The 18418-nt window shown below is 32.3% G+C and overlaps 1 protein-coding gene across 1 annotated transcript in view; it reads right to left on the reverse strand.

The window, feature by feature from the left end:
- Positions 1-319: 319 nt before the first annotated feature.
- Positions 320-18418, reverse strand: part of LOC131591861 (leucine-rich repeat and IQ domain-containing protein 1-like) — a 102902-nt gene continuing 84803 nt past the window's right edge. Inside the window, exons 25-27 of the mRNA XM_058862961.1 lie at positions 17130-17190; positions 12129-12249; positions 320-459 (exon numbers count right to left, since the gene is read on the reverse strand). Of these exons, the coding sequence (XP_058718944.1) occupies positions 320-459; positions 12129-12249; positions 17130-17190 (322 nt within the window). The remainder of the gene's footprint in view (positions 460-12128; positions 12250-17129; positions 17191-18418) is intronic.

The raw sequence follows: 18418 nt of genomic DNA on the forward strand, positions 1-18418 counted from the left end.
CTGAACTTAGTCACTGCACAACAAACCTTGTAGAGTTAATCAGTTCTGCATTCTATACCACATGAACATATAAGCAATTGGAAACACAAACTATGAAAACTTACTGACAGGTATAAAATACTTTGACCAAAAAATCCCACAAAACCCAAACCACTGTAACCATGTATAATGAAGTAAGTCAAAAGTAGTTAACTGAAACTGGTTTATTGGTAATAAATGAAATATACAACAATACAATTACAACAATACAACAATTGATATTCAGAGCTGTCCATATGTGTGTCTGTGTTTGATTAAATCAACTAGTTATCTCCAATATTCAGCTAATATTTTTAAGCTTTTGCCTTTTTTTGCCTGCTCCCCATCCTCCGCTTAGCTCCACTGGATGGTCTCGAAATGATATCCGTTCTCTATGAGATGGACCCAAACATGATTTTTCTGGAGTAGAAATATTCTTTTCTAAACAGCAAAACAGACATGAAATTAAAAACCAACCAACCAGAACTCCCTAAATTTCACTGTATTATATTCTTTCCAAGGCAATAATATTTCTAGGTCTAATTGACAGCACACAATTTCTATAGTTATGTATGGCTCACGTTCAAAAGAAATACAAGTATTTTCACAAGGCAGTACTTTAAAAAACAATAAACTCCTTATCTAAAAGACAGTAAAATTACTAAACAAGATGATCATATTTTTAGAAATGCCATTATCTGTCCATTCTGAACTTAAACACTTACAGAGATGCTCAATCCTTTGACACAGAAACTCATCCTTCAAGTGGATGAAGAACTAGTTCAGAAGATATAGCTAATTAACAAGTTTTTGTGGTTATATTAGACCAAATAAAAGAGATTTCTTTTGTTCAAAGCTCAGGAATACTTAAACTTAGATGCTGCATGGTGCCACAGAAAAATTTAAGAACACATAGGAATATGTGAAACAATCACTTTCATTATCATGCATACAGAGGCTTGAGTAATTTAGTTTCTAAAAAACTCTTCGGACAATTATTTAAATAAAATAACCAGTAGGCATGACCAAAGGTATAATATTTCTTTAACATAAATGAACACCTGATAATATTTTTCTTTGGCATCTATAAGAAAGAAAACATCTGTGGAAGACAACCTGAACTTTGCAAGAGAATGATCTCATGTTCACAATGCAGCAGTTCATGCCTGTCAGTATATATATATATACACATATATATATAATCCTAGCTTATAAAATAATATTTTATGAATTATTTTCCACTTACCAAAGGAAAATATTAACTACATAGTTTCAGTATTTTAGATATTTTAAATTTTTAGTACTTCTCAATAGAAAAATTACATTTCTCAGAATACATAGTGACAAAAAAGTAGAACATCATTCTATGTACCAATATATAAAACATACCTATAAATTTCGAAGAGTAAGAGTTTCTTTGTTTTCTCATAGATGCTTTCCTGTAGCCTGCTAGATCTAAATGTCAGGAGATTTTCCCAGACTATAGTTCCCTTTCTTATGAATTCTTAAATTATTGCAAATGTATCTATTAAACAGTTGTCTCTTTTGGCAACCAAGAGGTTTCAAGTATTTTTAACATTATCATCATTCATCTTCTTATGGCTCTACCGATGTAGTAATTTGTTCCTTTTTTCTCAAAATGTATAATTTACTCTAGATATATCTCCTAAAGATTTAAAATTATGATATATTGCCTTTACAGCATTCCCAGTTTCCTTGCCTTTGGATTATTTTATTTAACACCTCAAATGGTAGCAGATCTCCTTAGTACAGAAAGACTTTTGTTAAAGAGTAAAGAAAATATTTAATCAAGCTGTAAACTTTCCATTAATTATTTTGCCTGGGAACCATAATGTATTCACTGAAATTGAAACCCTCAAATTAGTAAATTAAGTGATTAATTAGTGAAACTTCAAAATAAATCCAACATGGTAATACTATTTTTGAAATTGGATGCCTTTAATTTAAAGAAATACTTTAGGAAATTGAAAACATTGTTAAACAACAAAAATAATTAAGATTGGAATTTTTTGTTAAAATAAAAACAAAAAGGAAATAGTTATTGAACATTTAAAGCACAAAACAAAACTGGGGCTCATTTATGCTTTTTCTGTGCCCTCATCTTCAACATGGTGTCCACAGCATAGGTAAAAAAGACATATGAATTTTTTTTTCTATATTTTGACAAAAAATTCATTACATTATTTGTAAAACAGAGTAAAAACAGAGACTACAAAGAGCCTATCAATAATGAATTTGAAAACTAGTCTAGTAGTAATTGAGTCAATCTAGGAAGACAGTCAGTCAACCTAATCCTAACTGCTTGATCTGGATTATTTGTGGATGAACTACCTCACTTGTTTATGAACCTCTGTGCACTGCTAAATAGTATTTTCATGGTGGATTTCAGTAATCTATACACATAGGGTTTTTCCCTCTCCACTTGTAATTATATACAATGTATTGGAAGGAATATATTGCCCTTACATGAGTACGAAATATGTATTATTATTCCATTACAAAATCCCGAAGACCTGCTATATGCATGTTTAACAAATCTCTCCCAATGAGGCTCTCCCAACGTCTGACAGTCATGGGTCTCTCTTTTTTTTATCTAGTCTCAGACTTCACAGCATCTGCTTTAAACTTTATTATACAATTATGACCTAGACAAACTGAATTGAAGCACAGAGTAACTCTGTATTCTTTCTTTCCACCCTTTACACAGTTCTCAGCACTGTTCAGCCAGAGAAAAGAAAAGCCATTGCAGAGAATGATCAACTGATTTGGAATGAAATATCTACTGAGGGGTTTGTTGTAAATCACTGTAAATCATTCCCTTTGTACGTCCCATCTTTCCATCTTTGAAATGGGCATAATTATGTTTGCACTTCTGATAAAGCACTTTTGATATCTACTAAATAGTACTAAGAGATGGGTATTATTATCAGCTCTGGTCTTATTGAAGTGATGAAAGACAGAGCTGGCATGGAGAACCAACAGGCTATTCCCTGAAGAAGAATTCTCAAGGACAGAGAAATCACACCAGCACAGTGCAGTTTGCTTACTTCTGTTCATGTCACAGCTATTTCTCAGATGTTACACTGGTGGCTCTTGTAACTGCTAGTGGCTTCAATATTACTTATGATGGAAAAATTGTGTCCTAAAGCAAAGAAACCTCATTTATAAAGAAAGAATTAATCAAATATGAGAAAGGGTTTTGCTGTCGTTCTTTCTCCTAGAGTTTAATGCAAGACCAAATAGAAAGATTAAGGAAAACTTTAGAATAAGATTATAGATTCATGAAAGTTGGAAAGGACCTCTCAGATCATGGAGTCCAACTATTAACTCAGCACTGCCAAGTCCACTAAACCATGTCTCTAAGCATCACATCATGTTTTTTGAACATTTCCAGGGATGCTGATTCCACCACTTCTCTAGTCAGCCTGCTCTAATGCTTGACCACATCTTCAGTGAAAAAAAATTTCCTAATATCTAATCCAATAATGATAATCTAATAATGAATGGAATGCATTGCAAATATAGGATTTACTGATTGATCATACATATGATCAATCAAAATGACTGTGACTGTGACTTTCTTTTACTTCATGTCTTTTTTCTACTCTAGTGAAAATCTAGGTATGAGTATTGCATATATGCTCAAGTAAAAGCAGCTTTGCACTTAAGTGTAAAGTAAGCATCTAGGTAGAATCTTGTGAGAAGTAAAAAGAGTTATATATAAACCAAAAAAATCCACGACTTTGTTGTTAATATCTGTGTTTACAACAGATTTTCTGATTCTGATTTTCAAACAGGCAATTTTCTTCAGAAATACTCATTAAAGATACCTCCATTAGGAAATGGTTAGAATTTTGTCAAGATCAAGGGAATGAGAGAAGACAAGAGAGTCTGGTAAGGGATGACCATGGTCCTTTGAATTAATAGACTGAACCTATAAATGTTCCTTAAAAACATAGTCTTGTTAAAAAAACAAAACAAAACACAACAAAAAATGAAACAAAAAAATCCAAAACACACACAGAAAACCCAACCAACAAACCCAATTTCCTGAAAATCCCCAAAACATATCAAAATGAATCCTTACTATATTTTTTCTTATATTTATTGATTTGGGTTTTTCTTTGAGGGACCTTACATATTTCTCTTACAGCATTACTAATGATGTGAACAGTTTTTATGGCATGCTTGGATTTGCAATCTCCCTAAACTGCAATGTGTCCTGCAAATGAATGGTTCACATACTAGCACATGAGTGAATCAAAATACTACTATCATAATTTCTTAATTGGTAAAATAAAGGTGACATTTATAGTCATATTTTGCTATATAGAGGCAAATATTTCATTAATATGCATACATACACATATAGGTATGTACGTGTGCATTTGTGTTTAATGAATAATTGTAAGCATAATCACAATAGTTTTATTTCATGTTATGTTCCTTAAGTGTATTTTTAGTGGGCCTTGCCCAAAGGCAGCAAGAGAAAGAGTCACACAATTTCAAGATACTATCTTTAGTATCTTTACTAAATAGAATTAGGTACATATTAAATGTAAACTAACATGTTTACTAAACATGAATTAGAACAATTATATTTGGTTTACTATATACAGTACTGATATTTTTGACAACTATTGTTATTACCATTACTTGTACTAGAATTAAATAGAACTTGGCAAGTATATTAAGTATAACTTAACATGGTACATGGTTATTCTAATACCCACTGATGTGGGAACTAAACTTAGCCAAGAAAAGCAATTTAATTTCTCCTATACTAAAGCAGGCTTTGGAAGACAGGCTTTAACACTTTTTTACTGTACATTCATTTACTTGTAACAATTTAATATATGAAGCTCCAGCACGGTCTGGGAGACTTTCAGATGCCTGTATATATCAAAAAACTATTTTGAGTATGTGTTGAAAGCTTGTCTTGGCATAATGTCACATGCTTCTATTTCCAAGCAGTCACTTTTTGGTTGTTTAATCTGTATTCTGCTATCGATTTGTTCTGGTCTTTTTTTGGTTAAAGCCTGGGTCTTTTAACAAATGTCAAGGTTTACATATCCACTGTTTTGATAAGTAATGCAATATGTAATATGCTTTGAATGAAATTCTTGGTGTCCAAGAAGAAAAGCTTTGTTAAAAAGGTTATGATAGAATTTTATGATGCATAGTAGACGTCATAGGACATTTATCAATCCACCTAACATTGTGTGTCTGGAGATATAATTTATTCCAAAGTCCTTAACATATTGTATTACTTAAAAGCAAATACGGCATAAGAAGGGATGGAGAAAAAAACCTCAAGATTTTAATGAAAGTGACCAGAACGAATCCTTAGCAGCAAAGCATTTACATCAATTTAAGCTCTGGAAAGATGGTAGGTTCAGCAGGTCTGTGAAAAAGGTAAATGCTACAATATCAGAAAAGTTAACTTTTTAATAATGTTACTTATGGCTATCTTGAAGTTGGATTTTTTTTTAAGTTGCACTCTTTGCATAAAAGTATGTTTTGTGCTGCAATTTTACATTATATTTTTTAAATTGCAAAATTATATTTAAATAGCATTGAAAAGTCTGGGGACCAATTTATATGAAATAAAGCATGTTATGTAAATATATATCTCCTTTTTGTATGGAGATTTGCAGAAAAAATATAATCATGATTAATTTCTTTTAGGTAAATGGTGAATTTTGTTTGTAAATCTGCATGATTTCATGTTGGTAGGACTACAGACTAGTTCTAAAATTTTATAGAAACAATTAATTTAAATTTCTTTGGTTACCAAACATTGATGCTCTTCTAACTACATCATGCTGACAATTACATACTTGAATAATCTGAAATCTAAAACGTGACTCAGTCACATGGAGTTGAAAGAGATAACCATTTACAAGAACATATTAAAAACATTTATTAATTAACATTCCATACAGTTAAAATAAACATAATAAACATAGTGTTCCAAATACGTTCCTGTAAAAAACAGCTCTTTTCTAATTAAAAGAAAGACTTTCAGCACCACTGCTTATTAAAGCTCAATATCTATTTTGTGTACCAGCTCATCTATTTCCCCAGTTTTGACCATTTAGGATGAAATTGAGCATCTGCTTGAAATTTTCCGCAAGGTTGGTCACTTCTAAGAAAATATGTAAAATATTTATGTTGTCCTTTGCAAAGGAGATCTGAAACCTACCAAATAAAAGAGCCTTCCTTTTAGGATATGTCCAGATTTGGATCAAGTATATACAAATTGAAGTTTTCCCATGATCAGAGAAGAAATTCTTGATCTTTTGGACTACATTCACTAAAATAACAGTCAGCATGGAAATATGCTTTACCATGATATTACATGGAGCTAAGCAAGGCTATTCCTAAAGACAATGTTGAAGATCGTGCTAAGTCAGGGAACTTAAAAGCCTGCTCATTTCATGCTGTCTGTGGCAGATGGAGAATAGCTGCAGGAACCATGAAGAGGGTAAGAATCCAAACTCCTACAGGAAGAAGACTGAGAGAAGAGGCAAAGGGCTGCAACTGAAATCCAAGAAAGAAATGAGACTGACTAAGAATCAAGGTGAGAGAAACTAAAGCTGGCTTGGTAAACAGTGCCCTGACACAGCTGGCCACAAGAGACTAGAATGACTTGACAAAGAGACTGACACAGACCAGGGAGAAAAACATGGGGAAGAAGAAAATTGTGAATTGGCACAGGAAAGCTGTGTAAGAATAAAGAAGATGGATTAAGTGCATTAGCACTAGATGGTTCCTAACTCTTGGAATTAACATAACTAAAATAAGTGAAAATACAGGTAATAATAAGAATTAACACAAAGATAAAGTACATTAAGAGATTGGGCTCAAGATCTGCCTAAACAGTACACTAAACTAGGCCATATTTGGAGGAGGTCTAAACTAGATAATGAATCTGAGGAATACTGTCAAGAATAATCTGGCTTCAAAAAGAAACACAGAGTGAGAGGAAAAAAAGTAATCAGACTGGTATCTGTAGAAACAAACAGAAGACCTGATTGCATGTGTGGGAAGGAAGAGTGGATGGGAGAGGAAGCTTATGCTGCAATAAGTTGGAGAACAGAAACAAGAACCAGTCATAGTAAAAGAAAGGATTACGGAACACAGATGTGGAAAAAACAGCAGTGAAAAAGAGACAAATTAGAAGGAAAAGAAACAAGGACAGAAAGAGTGCCTTGAGAAAGATGATCTTACAGACACATCTTTACCATCCAGTGCAACAATCTGAAGTAGCCCAACATAAATTACTGGATCTTTCAGTGCACTGACTTGAGAAATATTTTTTAATCTACTTAACAAACATCCCACAGCAAAGGAAACATAAAACTGCTTTATTTACTCAAATCATAAGACATAAGAAATCCTTATCACTGATCTAATGGGCCCATGGTTCTAAGTGGAAAAGTGAACTATAAACCAGTGTCTCAAAATTGAATTTTTTTTGTTAAGCTGGTTTCTCTTAAAAAAAACTCCACACTGAAGAACTCCCAAACCCTACTAGAAGAGTATGAGGCTGTAAAAAAGCACTTAAAATTTAGAATATGTCTCTGTGCATCTGTTCTTGAATTATTTTCATAACTGGAAACACAGATGATGAAAATACATGAGACCATGTATCGTATTTTCTCCCTAGCCTGTTATATTCAATGAAAGCAAGTTCTACATGCCTTTTAAAATTTGCATTTAGGTAATTTTTTAATATGCAACCTCAAAGTGAATTAAGCAGTATCCTGTAAGATGTCATTCTGTAGTGTGTTCAAAAAGATTAGGTATATATTGCTTGATAGTTAACCAATACACAGAAAAATACGTATGCAGGAAAAAAATACGCACAAGAAACCCCTTGGTAAAATATGAGCAAATTCATAGAGAGCTTAAAAATGAGATACTGATTACACAGAGAGTTTTTACACATCCTGAATGAAAGACAGCAATACTAGAATATATAGACAATAGTGATGCTAGGAAGAAAGGAACAGGAAAGAAGGAATTTTGTAAAGTGAGTCTGTACCATACATTGCTTATGACAAAGTTGAAGGGTTTCTAACAATACTCATTATGAAAGAAAGGGAGGCAAAAAAACCAAAACAAGGTGGGGGTTCTGTCAAGAGCAAAAAGAATTGAGTAAGATTTGAAAAGAAAGCTAAATAAAAGTTACTGGGTTTTTTTTTCTGAGATGGACAACTTTACACTGTAAGAAAGGCATATTTAAACTTCATTAGTTCATTTTCACTGACTAGCAGAATATAAAGTTTTGTTTACTGGAGAACAAGAACTGACAAATGTTTTTTTACTGGAGATATACATGGGCCTACTTTTTGAACTAAGGGTAACAAAGGAATGACGAGGTTCAGTTTCTAATTAATTGAATTATTTTTTCCTGGAAAGTTTATCAGTTTTACTGATATCAGAGGCTTCCTGAAAAGCTAGAATTCAGGGAGGAAAAGAATTAAGAATTCTGAGCAGTATTTTAAGTAGCAGATGCACAGCTCCCATTGCATTTCCCTTTCAAATTTTGGTCAGAAGACTGCAGTTCCCAAGGCAAATATAATGAACATAAAGTTTAAATTTGCAGAGAAAAGAAAACCCCAAAATTGTGATGACAGTTAGACAATGTAAATATGTAGGAGACTCATTTATATGTCCAACATTGGTTGGCCAGAAACAGATTAGGATGACAGAAGGTAGTTGATTGTCATAGCCTACTCACAAATTGGATATTAGGATATACAAAGAACCATGCTTTCTAGCTGGGTATAAAAATGCTAAACTTCTAACTCTTGTAAAATATTTCTGTGCTCATCTTGCAGCTTAATTCTGACTACAATACTAGTGTTCAGGAAAGTATTAAAACAAAAAATGCAACCAGAAATTCACACCAATGTTTATGAAGTTAATAAAAATGATAAAGAATGGTCAGTCCTGCCTGCCTCCCAACCAGCCTCACCCCAAAAAAGTAACATCAAAAAATAGAAAAGAAAAACTAGTTACAAGGGAGAAAAAGGCAGTCACTATGAAGGAACATTATATTCCTTCTAAAACATAAGTATGTTCTTAGATCATAATGTGCTGGCCATTGCCAGAAGCAAAGTCCGAAATTAGACAGATAACTATTTACTGCAGCTGAACAATGACTATTCTTTCTTTAGGTTATACATTTTTTTTTAAACATTTGGCCAATTTAATGAACAGTTAGTTTTCCGTTTGAACATGTAACAGGGAAGCAAATCAAATACTTTTAAGTAAACAAACACTTTCCTTAAACTGAAATATACTATGTTAAAAGCATTCCTTTTATTAGTAATTATAATTATAATTTAATTATAATTTAGCTTTGTCAAGGCACAGAATTAAGTTAGTTTAGGATTAATCTATCCCATACAAATTTTTCAGAAAAAATAGGAAATTTGGCTTTTAAAAAAACTTAAAATGGTTTAATCCAGAATTCAAAGAACCTGCCTTTGGAAAAAAAGACCTACAGAAAAAACATAAAAGTTGGGAAGTTCACAGAAATATTTCTTAAAATCTTCACTTAGCCTTTCTATGAAAGGTATTTTATATCAGTATCACATGATTTGACAGGGTTTTTTTAGTAAATATATTTAAGAATCCATTATTTTGTATTTCTAGAGTTTTCAGCCTGTAAGATCTCAACAATTTATTGATACAATTTCTAAATTACAAGATACATATAAGGAACATGTATGATACATCCAAAAAACAGCTCTTGATCCCTAACAATAATTGAATTCTGAGGAGCAACCACAACCATGGATGGTGGAAAGTGAACTCAGTGACACTTTATTAATTAAAGCTTGTCAAATCATTGAGGTTGAGATTTCCTGAAAACATGGCACAAGAACTTGATTTAAGAATTTATTAAAATGACAGCAAGTCTAAGGCCACAGCATGTTTATAATAGTCTGCAATACAATTGCAGGTTAAATCAAAGGGAACACGCCTACTAAAGCACTGAAACAGTTCCAAGGCATCTTCATTTAATATTTCAGAAGGCAAAACCAAGAGAGACTATAGAACAAGAAAGCATTTAATAACAAATACATTCTCAGTAAAGGTAAATTTATAGTGTTTTCAGATTCAGGATATCATGGGGCTAATGATCTATTCTGATCATTGAAAAGCAACAGTCTTTGGCAAACAAAAATAACGTAGTGAACATGTTTCTATACTGCATATGAAATGTACAAAGGTGACAGTAATGTTTGGTTTTATATACCATAAGCAATGCAACTGAATGTATCATCACTGCTTAATTTCTTAAATCCACAATGATAAAATTTATATATACACATATGCAGAAACATATTTAAAAAGACATAAGATCTGGGCTTTTTTTTTCCTTAGTTCCTGGACTACAGAAATAAAAATGAATACATAGGTATGGTGTAGTAGAGGTGTGTTTTTTGAAAGTATACCAATAATAACAGACATTGTAAACTCTCTCCCTCTCTGTACCCCCGCCCCCCCACATTTATGACTCTGCCTGTTGGCTGTTCTTTCCTGCTCCTTTCCTAATCACTCCTTTCTGAAGGTCTAATGCAATGACACTTTTTTCTTTTCCAAAGAAAAATCTGTTCCCAAGATCCACACAGGCAAGTTCTACATGTCAAAAGAGTTCATATGAATTTATTTTTGAATGGAGTTACAGTATAGATTACAGTCTAAGTTATACACTAATATGCATGAAGTGGATACTATTTAACCCAATTATTCAAGGTATGGACACATTCTATTCTGGATGTATGAATATAATGATAATTTTGTCATTGACATCAGTAATTTAAAGTTGTCTCACCTAAATTCAGGATCTCAGAAGTTAGGAATCTCATCTAATTTAAATTTCATCACTAGCCAATGGAGAAAAACAAGAAAACTAAGGACATAATTTGTTCTTTTCTAAGATGGCAGGCACAAAGACAGAATTATGTTCTTTCTCCATTGGTACAATTAAACTATTATGATGAATTTTATGTAATCTAATTTTAGGAATGTAAATCAAACGAATAAGCACAAACATATTGAGTCACCATTAATTTTTGCTTGTGGTGAAGTAATGTAAATAAATCTTTATTCTAAAGCCTTTACAAAGTATGTCAGGAAAACAGAGATTTCAAGTATTTTTACATGTTTTTCTTGAATTTTAATTTTTTTTATTGAAAGTGGAAATTCAGCATATATGAAAACAATCAAAAAGTAAATCCAGCGATTTATATAAATAAATTATATGAAGTACCCGATTCCTATTTTGACAAAATTTCAAGAATGAAGAACTTCACTACTTAAAAAGTTTTAGGAATTTTGATAATTTTCCAGAAGTTACTTTATACAACTTATGTTTTCTGTAATGTGCTTTTGGGAGGTTTATGTTTTTCTTTATTTGAAAAAAATAGTACATCATATTATCAGAAATATATTAGCATTTCTTCAGTTATATTACACAAAATAAGACATGAAACAATATTCTATAGTTTTATAACATTCAAGAATTATTTTTTTTTCTCTATATAGATTCTTTCGTTACCTTCCAAGGTATTAGAGTGATAAAACCATAAGGCTTTAAAAGGATCCTCTACTACTGAGTATAATAAGTTCAGTGGGATCATATACTACAGCATAACTGATAATCAACATGGCAGAAATCTGTGCCGTGATTTGTGATATGTGTTTTGGAGCTCAGATAACAAAACATGCATTTTCCAAAGCTCTTTTGGAAAAAAAAAAAAAAAAATTAGAGAAAGATTAAAAAAAAAGTCTTTTTCATACTTTAGGGAAAAGAAAATTTCTCAGGACCCAGAAATGAGAGGAGCTACAATACAATCACGAGGAACTTCCCATTAAAATCACAAGAGGAAAGTCTATTGATCTAAAGTTTTTAAACAGAACTCTAGCAAATGTATGAAAAGGCTTTAGATAAAAAAAGAAACAGAAAGATAAGCAGCATGTGTTATTAAGTATTCCAAGCATGTTCAGTTCTACTTAGCATTTTAAAGTGATCTTTAATACTGATATTGAGAAGAACCATAACTTACTTGAGGATCTTGCTGAGTGTCTGTGTGGCGGCTTATTTTTTTCTCTGTTCTCAGTCAAAGCACTTCCACCAGCCATGGAAACAAGGTCTAAATCCATGTCTTCTCTGCTTACAGGGCTTGCCTGGAAGCAGTGGGAGAGAATGTACACAATCATGAAACAAAATATAACATTTTCTGAATGTAGCTCACATTACTCCAAATAAACAAACAGGGTCTGTCAAACAACCTTCTTCAAAATGATACCACAATCCTTTTTTGTTGCCTAGGCTGAACAAATGCACTATGTCAAAGCATTTTTGTAAATAAGAGCCGATCTTAAAATTGTGGTTTGTGATCTGAGTCAATGCAACAACAAAAGAAAACATTTTAGTACAGTAATTTTGAAGAAAATCAATCTAGCAGAGGGCTGATGAAACCTTAAACAGCTTAAGATCATTTACTGACCAGTCTATAATTTAAGTTATAGTTGAATGTCAGAGATGTCATATTGGATTATTTCCTGCAATATTTATGCTTTATCCAGGACACTTCAATCAGTCATGGGCCCAGTGAGTAATTTAATCTTTTAGGTTTTTTGCTAATTAACCATAACCATCAGACAGCATTTTAATTATACTTTAGGCAAGAGTATTATATTAATTATAAACTTCTAACATCCAGCGGTGGCATGTTTTGGCATGAGGCATGTTACCTGCACACAAGTATGCCAAAAGAAAAATGAAAATCATATTTCATTTTAGCAATGCTGTTTGGGAACATGTAGGGCAAAGTTTAAAAACTGACCTGGAAGATACCACCCACTGTAAATTGCAGATTGTTATTTTTGCAGAAACAACTTCACATTTACTGAAGAATGTAATGAAAAGCTATTCAGCACCAAAAACAGCCTCTAACAATAACTAGATACTGAGGGCCAATAACAATGATGGGGAAAAATCAGACACTGCTGATGAACAATCTACAAAATCCGAAGTGCAGAGTCAGTCAACTGGAAGTACTTAATGTAAGGGTATACTTCTCTAGTGTCTGGACCTTCAGAAGTGAAGTCCAGAAAAGCAGATTAAGTCTTTCCCCTTGCTAGGGTGAAGAGCTAGGTGTCTTTCAGAAGCTAGGTGTTTAACTGGGTATTTCTTTTTTAACATAAAAACAAACTATACAAAAGGAAAGACTCTGCTAGTGGTAATGTGAACTAAACTTTTGCCTAACATTGTAGTAGCAAGACTGCTCAACCAGGTATCAAAAGACTGGGTCTCAACTCCTTCCTCGGGGGGCTAAAGCCCACAGCTCCCTTTTTCTCAGGAAAGTGCTGTTACCATGAAGTTGTAGGCCATTCTGGAGGAGACAATTTCCAGACTTCCTGTTCAAACTACCTCACTGTACCAAAAGCAGCACCGCACCAGTGCAGACAGGCTTTGTAGTCCAGTCTGAGAGAACTCAGATGAAATGGAGACCTGTTTCATTTCCTTGTCTTTACTCAGTCACTGTTTAATGTAAAATTCATTAAAAAGTCCATGCATTTTCAAACCAAAAACCCTAAAGATACAGAGATTTTACACTCTTCCTTAGTGATTGTATACCCTTTGTGTCTGCACAGAAAGTTTATCCCTTGTTTTCTGATGCTTACTTTTATATGTTTAATGATGAGGAATTTAAAGTTTTCCTTTGCACAGCTAGTCTTTATTATTGCTGTAAACATCAATATCTTATTTTCTCTTCCATAGCAGAGCCAAGAAACTTTGAAAAAGAAAGTTTTACCCTGCCAATAATTTCTCTTTTCTTTGGCCTTAATATTTACAGTTGCTTTAAGCTTGTGAGAGCTTCTTATGTTCAAAGTCTTTAAACTAAAAGCTTTTAGTCTTTCACTAGTAGAAATAATACAATGATTGTGATGCTCAAAGAGATTCAAACCAAGGGAACTGATCATTCTTATTTCTATCTAACCTGTTTCAACACACAAAAGTAGTTTTTTAATGTCCCAATTCCCAAAGACCCAGGAGGCCACAGAATTTTATACATCTAGCCTTTCCATGATTTTATTATCCAATCCCTACCATCCTAGAAACTAAGGCTTCATCATCTTGTAGACAATATTCAGGTTATATGCTAGATTTTAATAAGGCTGTCTTGATCTCTGATGTAAAATATTTGTTATTTTATTTCAAATAAAGATAAGTGTTTTCACTCAATTATAGTCAGAGTAATATTTAAGGTTGTATTAATTACTGAAGCAAACTTAATTCTGGCCTTTTAAAGAAGCTGACTGAAAGTCCTCTGAAGTTAATTAAAATCATCCCATTTTCATTTATGAGTTAGAACCAAAATTTGGAAGAAATTTAGGATACCGGAAGTTTTTTGCAGTCCTTAGTATTGGACTTCCATCTGTAGTGATCATCACAGTTAACTCTTCACACTTTTTGCTATTTTTTTTATTACCACAAACCTTTCTTATTAATTAATTGAAAATTAATATCAATCATGACGAATCTTTGCCTTGAAGACAGCTTTGCATTTGTATATTTGTCTGTTTCTAGGTAAAATAATCAAGAAGTTCCCTAACCTTCAGAGATAAAAGGTGCATTTGAATTCAAGTTGCATCTAAATGATTGGACAGACTGATCAATAGTGAAAGGATTTAACCCTATAGGTAACTTAAACTTCAGAAAAAAAGAATCAGGAAGTCTATCCGACCTGCCATTCCACAAAATCATATTTATTTAAAATAGTTTAAACTGTAAGTCAGCATGCCTTCCTGAGCACTGCTATGGTATTACTAGTGAGAAAAATCACCAAAATGACCAAGATTAACATAATAAGGTCTAAGATTTACTGCAGGTTACTACAAAGCAATAATCCCCAGTGAGAAGACTTTACTCTTTTATGCAACCAATGAAACACAATTTTGTATCCATGAAAAAGAAAGGCTTAAATTACTGGAATGTGCAAAAAATATAATTTAGAAAATTATATGAAGCTTTCAGAATGCATGGAACACTTATGGAACATATAAAAAGAAGGGACTGTATAGCGCATCAGAAAACTTGATGATTGAGCATATGGCATCAAATAAACTACTGGAAATGCCAAGGAATGCTTTCCTCTTCTTATGCTTGCTCACTCTCTCTCTCTCTCTCTCTCTCTCACACTCTTTGCTTTTAAAATATATTTTCCACTTTCAGTTTACAATAACTTTTTTGATAATGATTGCAGCTGTTAACTTGATTTTTATCATGATTTCATAGCTTTTAAATAAGCTACTGTGCCAAAGCAGTAGGAGTATGTTCACATTTCAACCTTTAAGAGAGAACTCGTAGAAATTTTAAAACCAAAATTCTCCAGCTGTCTGTGTGTACAAACCACATCATTATTTCCTGCCTGTATAGTACTGCTTTCTGCATTAGAGATACATTTTATTCCATTTTCTATTTTCTGAACACCCTATTGCATTTTTCTCTGTATTTCATTCATGTGGAACAGCTATGTTATTATGTGGCACAGGCTGTGACAATTCCATAACTTTGCCAGTTATGTGGGCACACCACATAATACCATTGTGGGATTGCAGCAGTACTTTGTGGACAGAACTGCTTAGTGTAAATAACATAAAATCTACCTATGTGCACATATGCTTACCAATAATTACATAATATGTAATTTAGATAACATTATTAAATTATGATTTGCTCAATTTACTGTTTTAGACTCCACCTAACAAATAACTATTGGTGCTGCTGCAATCAAACCCTACAACAAACATTTGGTTCATGATTTCAGCCATTTAAATTTTAGAACAACCTAAGAGTTGGACACACTTGCCAGAGAAAAATATTTGACAAAATCTGCCTTAAAGAAAACAGCAACAGTAACATGTAGGGCTTAAAAGGATTACATTTTCTTCAAAGATTAATTTTATGAAAACCATTTATTTGAGAATTTTATGGAATTATTTCCAAAAGATATAAATTGCATAGATTGTGAAGGTAAAGAGGGAAGAGGGTAGAAAGGGGCAAGATTGCTTAGAGAACAAATGAGGCATATGACACATCATCTAACTGGGAAATACTTCTTATGCAATATTTTACATCATCTATATAAATAAAATACTAATCTAATACTAATACTAATACACATCATCTATAAAATACTAATTCTGCCAAGCTTCTAATTTTTTGCCCCATTTTTTAAACCATACAAAATTTTATCAATAAGAATATTGTTAATTTGCCAAAATGTAAAATCTATATATATAGAAATGGAGTGAGTATATATTGGCCTGTAGGTATCACAACTGCTTGCTGTTAAAGGAACTTCTGGGCATCTCTGACACAGTCTTTTAATTTCGTAAATCTTCAAACTGTTAAATTGCTCATATTTCCCTTCCTGCCAATTTACTGGACTACCTGTTTCAGAAAATCCAATTTTTTAAAATTCTGCAAAAAGAACCAATCATGAAAAGAGCAGACACCATTTTAAGAACTAAAAAGATTTTAAAAAGAAATTGTAGGAATAAATCTGACTTCACGCAATGTTTTTAATAATGTCACCATATTAATATACAATTCCAACTCACTGCATTTCAATAAATGACATTGGAGGCATATTAGAATGATTTAGGGATGTTATATACAGAATTGGAGAATATTTAAAGCTGTTCAATTGACAAGAATACATGTTTTCAGTAAATAATGTAGCTGGTACTGAACCATATTTATTTTTTTTAACTTTTTTTGCAAATGCAGATTTAGAAGCTTTGGTAAACATACAGTAGCATTTGATGTCTTAAAAACAAACTCAGTGTCAGATCATGAAGCTAGAACCCAATGCACCTCCACGGGCTTCTGTGCTAAAGTATTTTCTTCTTATCTCCATCAGAGGATGGCTTGATTGCCAAACAGACATAACACTACAGAATTATATTAATGCAGAAATTCTTCTGTTTTTACACCAGGTACAGACATGAATTACCTGAATTCTGCAAAATCCCACAAAGAAACAAGTTCTTACCACAAGTTGTACTTGTCTATTGTCACATATCGCAGGATCTATCTTAGGCAAAAAACGACAGCTGGGAAAAATGTAGAATAGAAATTTCAGTAACTCCCACTGTACTGGCCTCACTAAAATACCTGCACAGAATCTTTGCAGGAAAGATCCTGCTTAATTATTTAAAACAATTCCATGATTAAGATGTATCAGAGAAATTAATATTAACTGATAAAGTATCAGAGCAATTACTATTAATTTTCTTGTACTTGATTTAAAAAATAATTAACAAGTGTTTATTCAAATAATAGAATATTAAGTTAAACTATTCTAACCAGCATGACTCTTTGTATGTGCTCACACAAATTGTAGAAAAGACAGGTTTCATATTACTTTTTGTAGGAATAAAATTGTTCTCAGTTGAATAAGTATGTCAGCTGTTCTAAATTGTCTACCAATGAAGTTTGAATGGAGATCAGTTGGACTTTTGGCACATTAAAAAAATGATATCATGACCCTTAAAAAAGTCAGAATACTACCACATAGCATACACCTGCAGAGGTAGCACAATAATAGTTAAGAAAATTCTTTTATAAATTTCTGTGTCTTCTTACTTTCAAACATCATTATGTTGTATACATGTTGTATTCCAGTGTTTTCATTCAAATTATAAGTCATGGAAGTTATCTTAAACAAACACTTTGAGTATTTCTCTGCTATGGATCACGGCTGAAAGATAAATATTTCTGCAATGCCAGATATATATTTCCTAAGGAACATGTTTGTCATATAGTTTCTACAGTCATTGATACAAGCAGGATATGTGGCATATTTTTCTGCACAAGACAGAACAATTTGCAGCCCATTTAATTATAAATACATTTTAAATGAAAATAATGATAAAATTAATATACTAAACCCATTGCTTGCTTACTGACACTTTGTTTGGTTTTCTTAGAGATGCTTGGCATTGTGTCTACTAATGACTTCATTAAGATACTAATGCCTTATATTGAATTTATGACCAAAATATACTTATTATGCCTTCGTTTTAGTTTAGGCAACATGAACCTTTCCATTAATTGTATTGACATTTTACCTGTTTAATAACCAAAACTGAACATAGAAGGAAGACGTTTACAACATTTTAGTACAGTGTAGTATAAAGATGTAAACACCGGGTTTATATTTTGAAGACAAAATATAAATACACATTATTTAGCTAAAAAGAGAAGTATTTTTTTTAACTTCCTTAATCAAATCTAACAATATAGCTAATGTTACAGTTGATTTAATTACATAAAACCAAA

Source organism: Poecile atricapillus, chromosome W (assembly GCF_030490865.1).
Source record: "Poecile atricapillus isolate bPoeAtr1 chromosome W, bPoeAtr1.hap1, whole genome shotgun sequence".
Taxonomy (NCBI): domain Eukaryota; kingdom Metazoa; phylum Chordata; class Aves; order Passeriformes; family Paridae; genus Poecile; species Poecile atricapillus.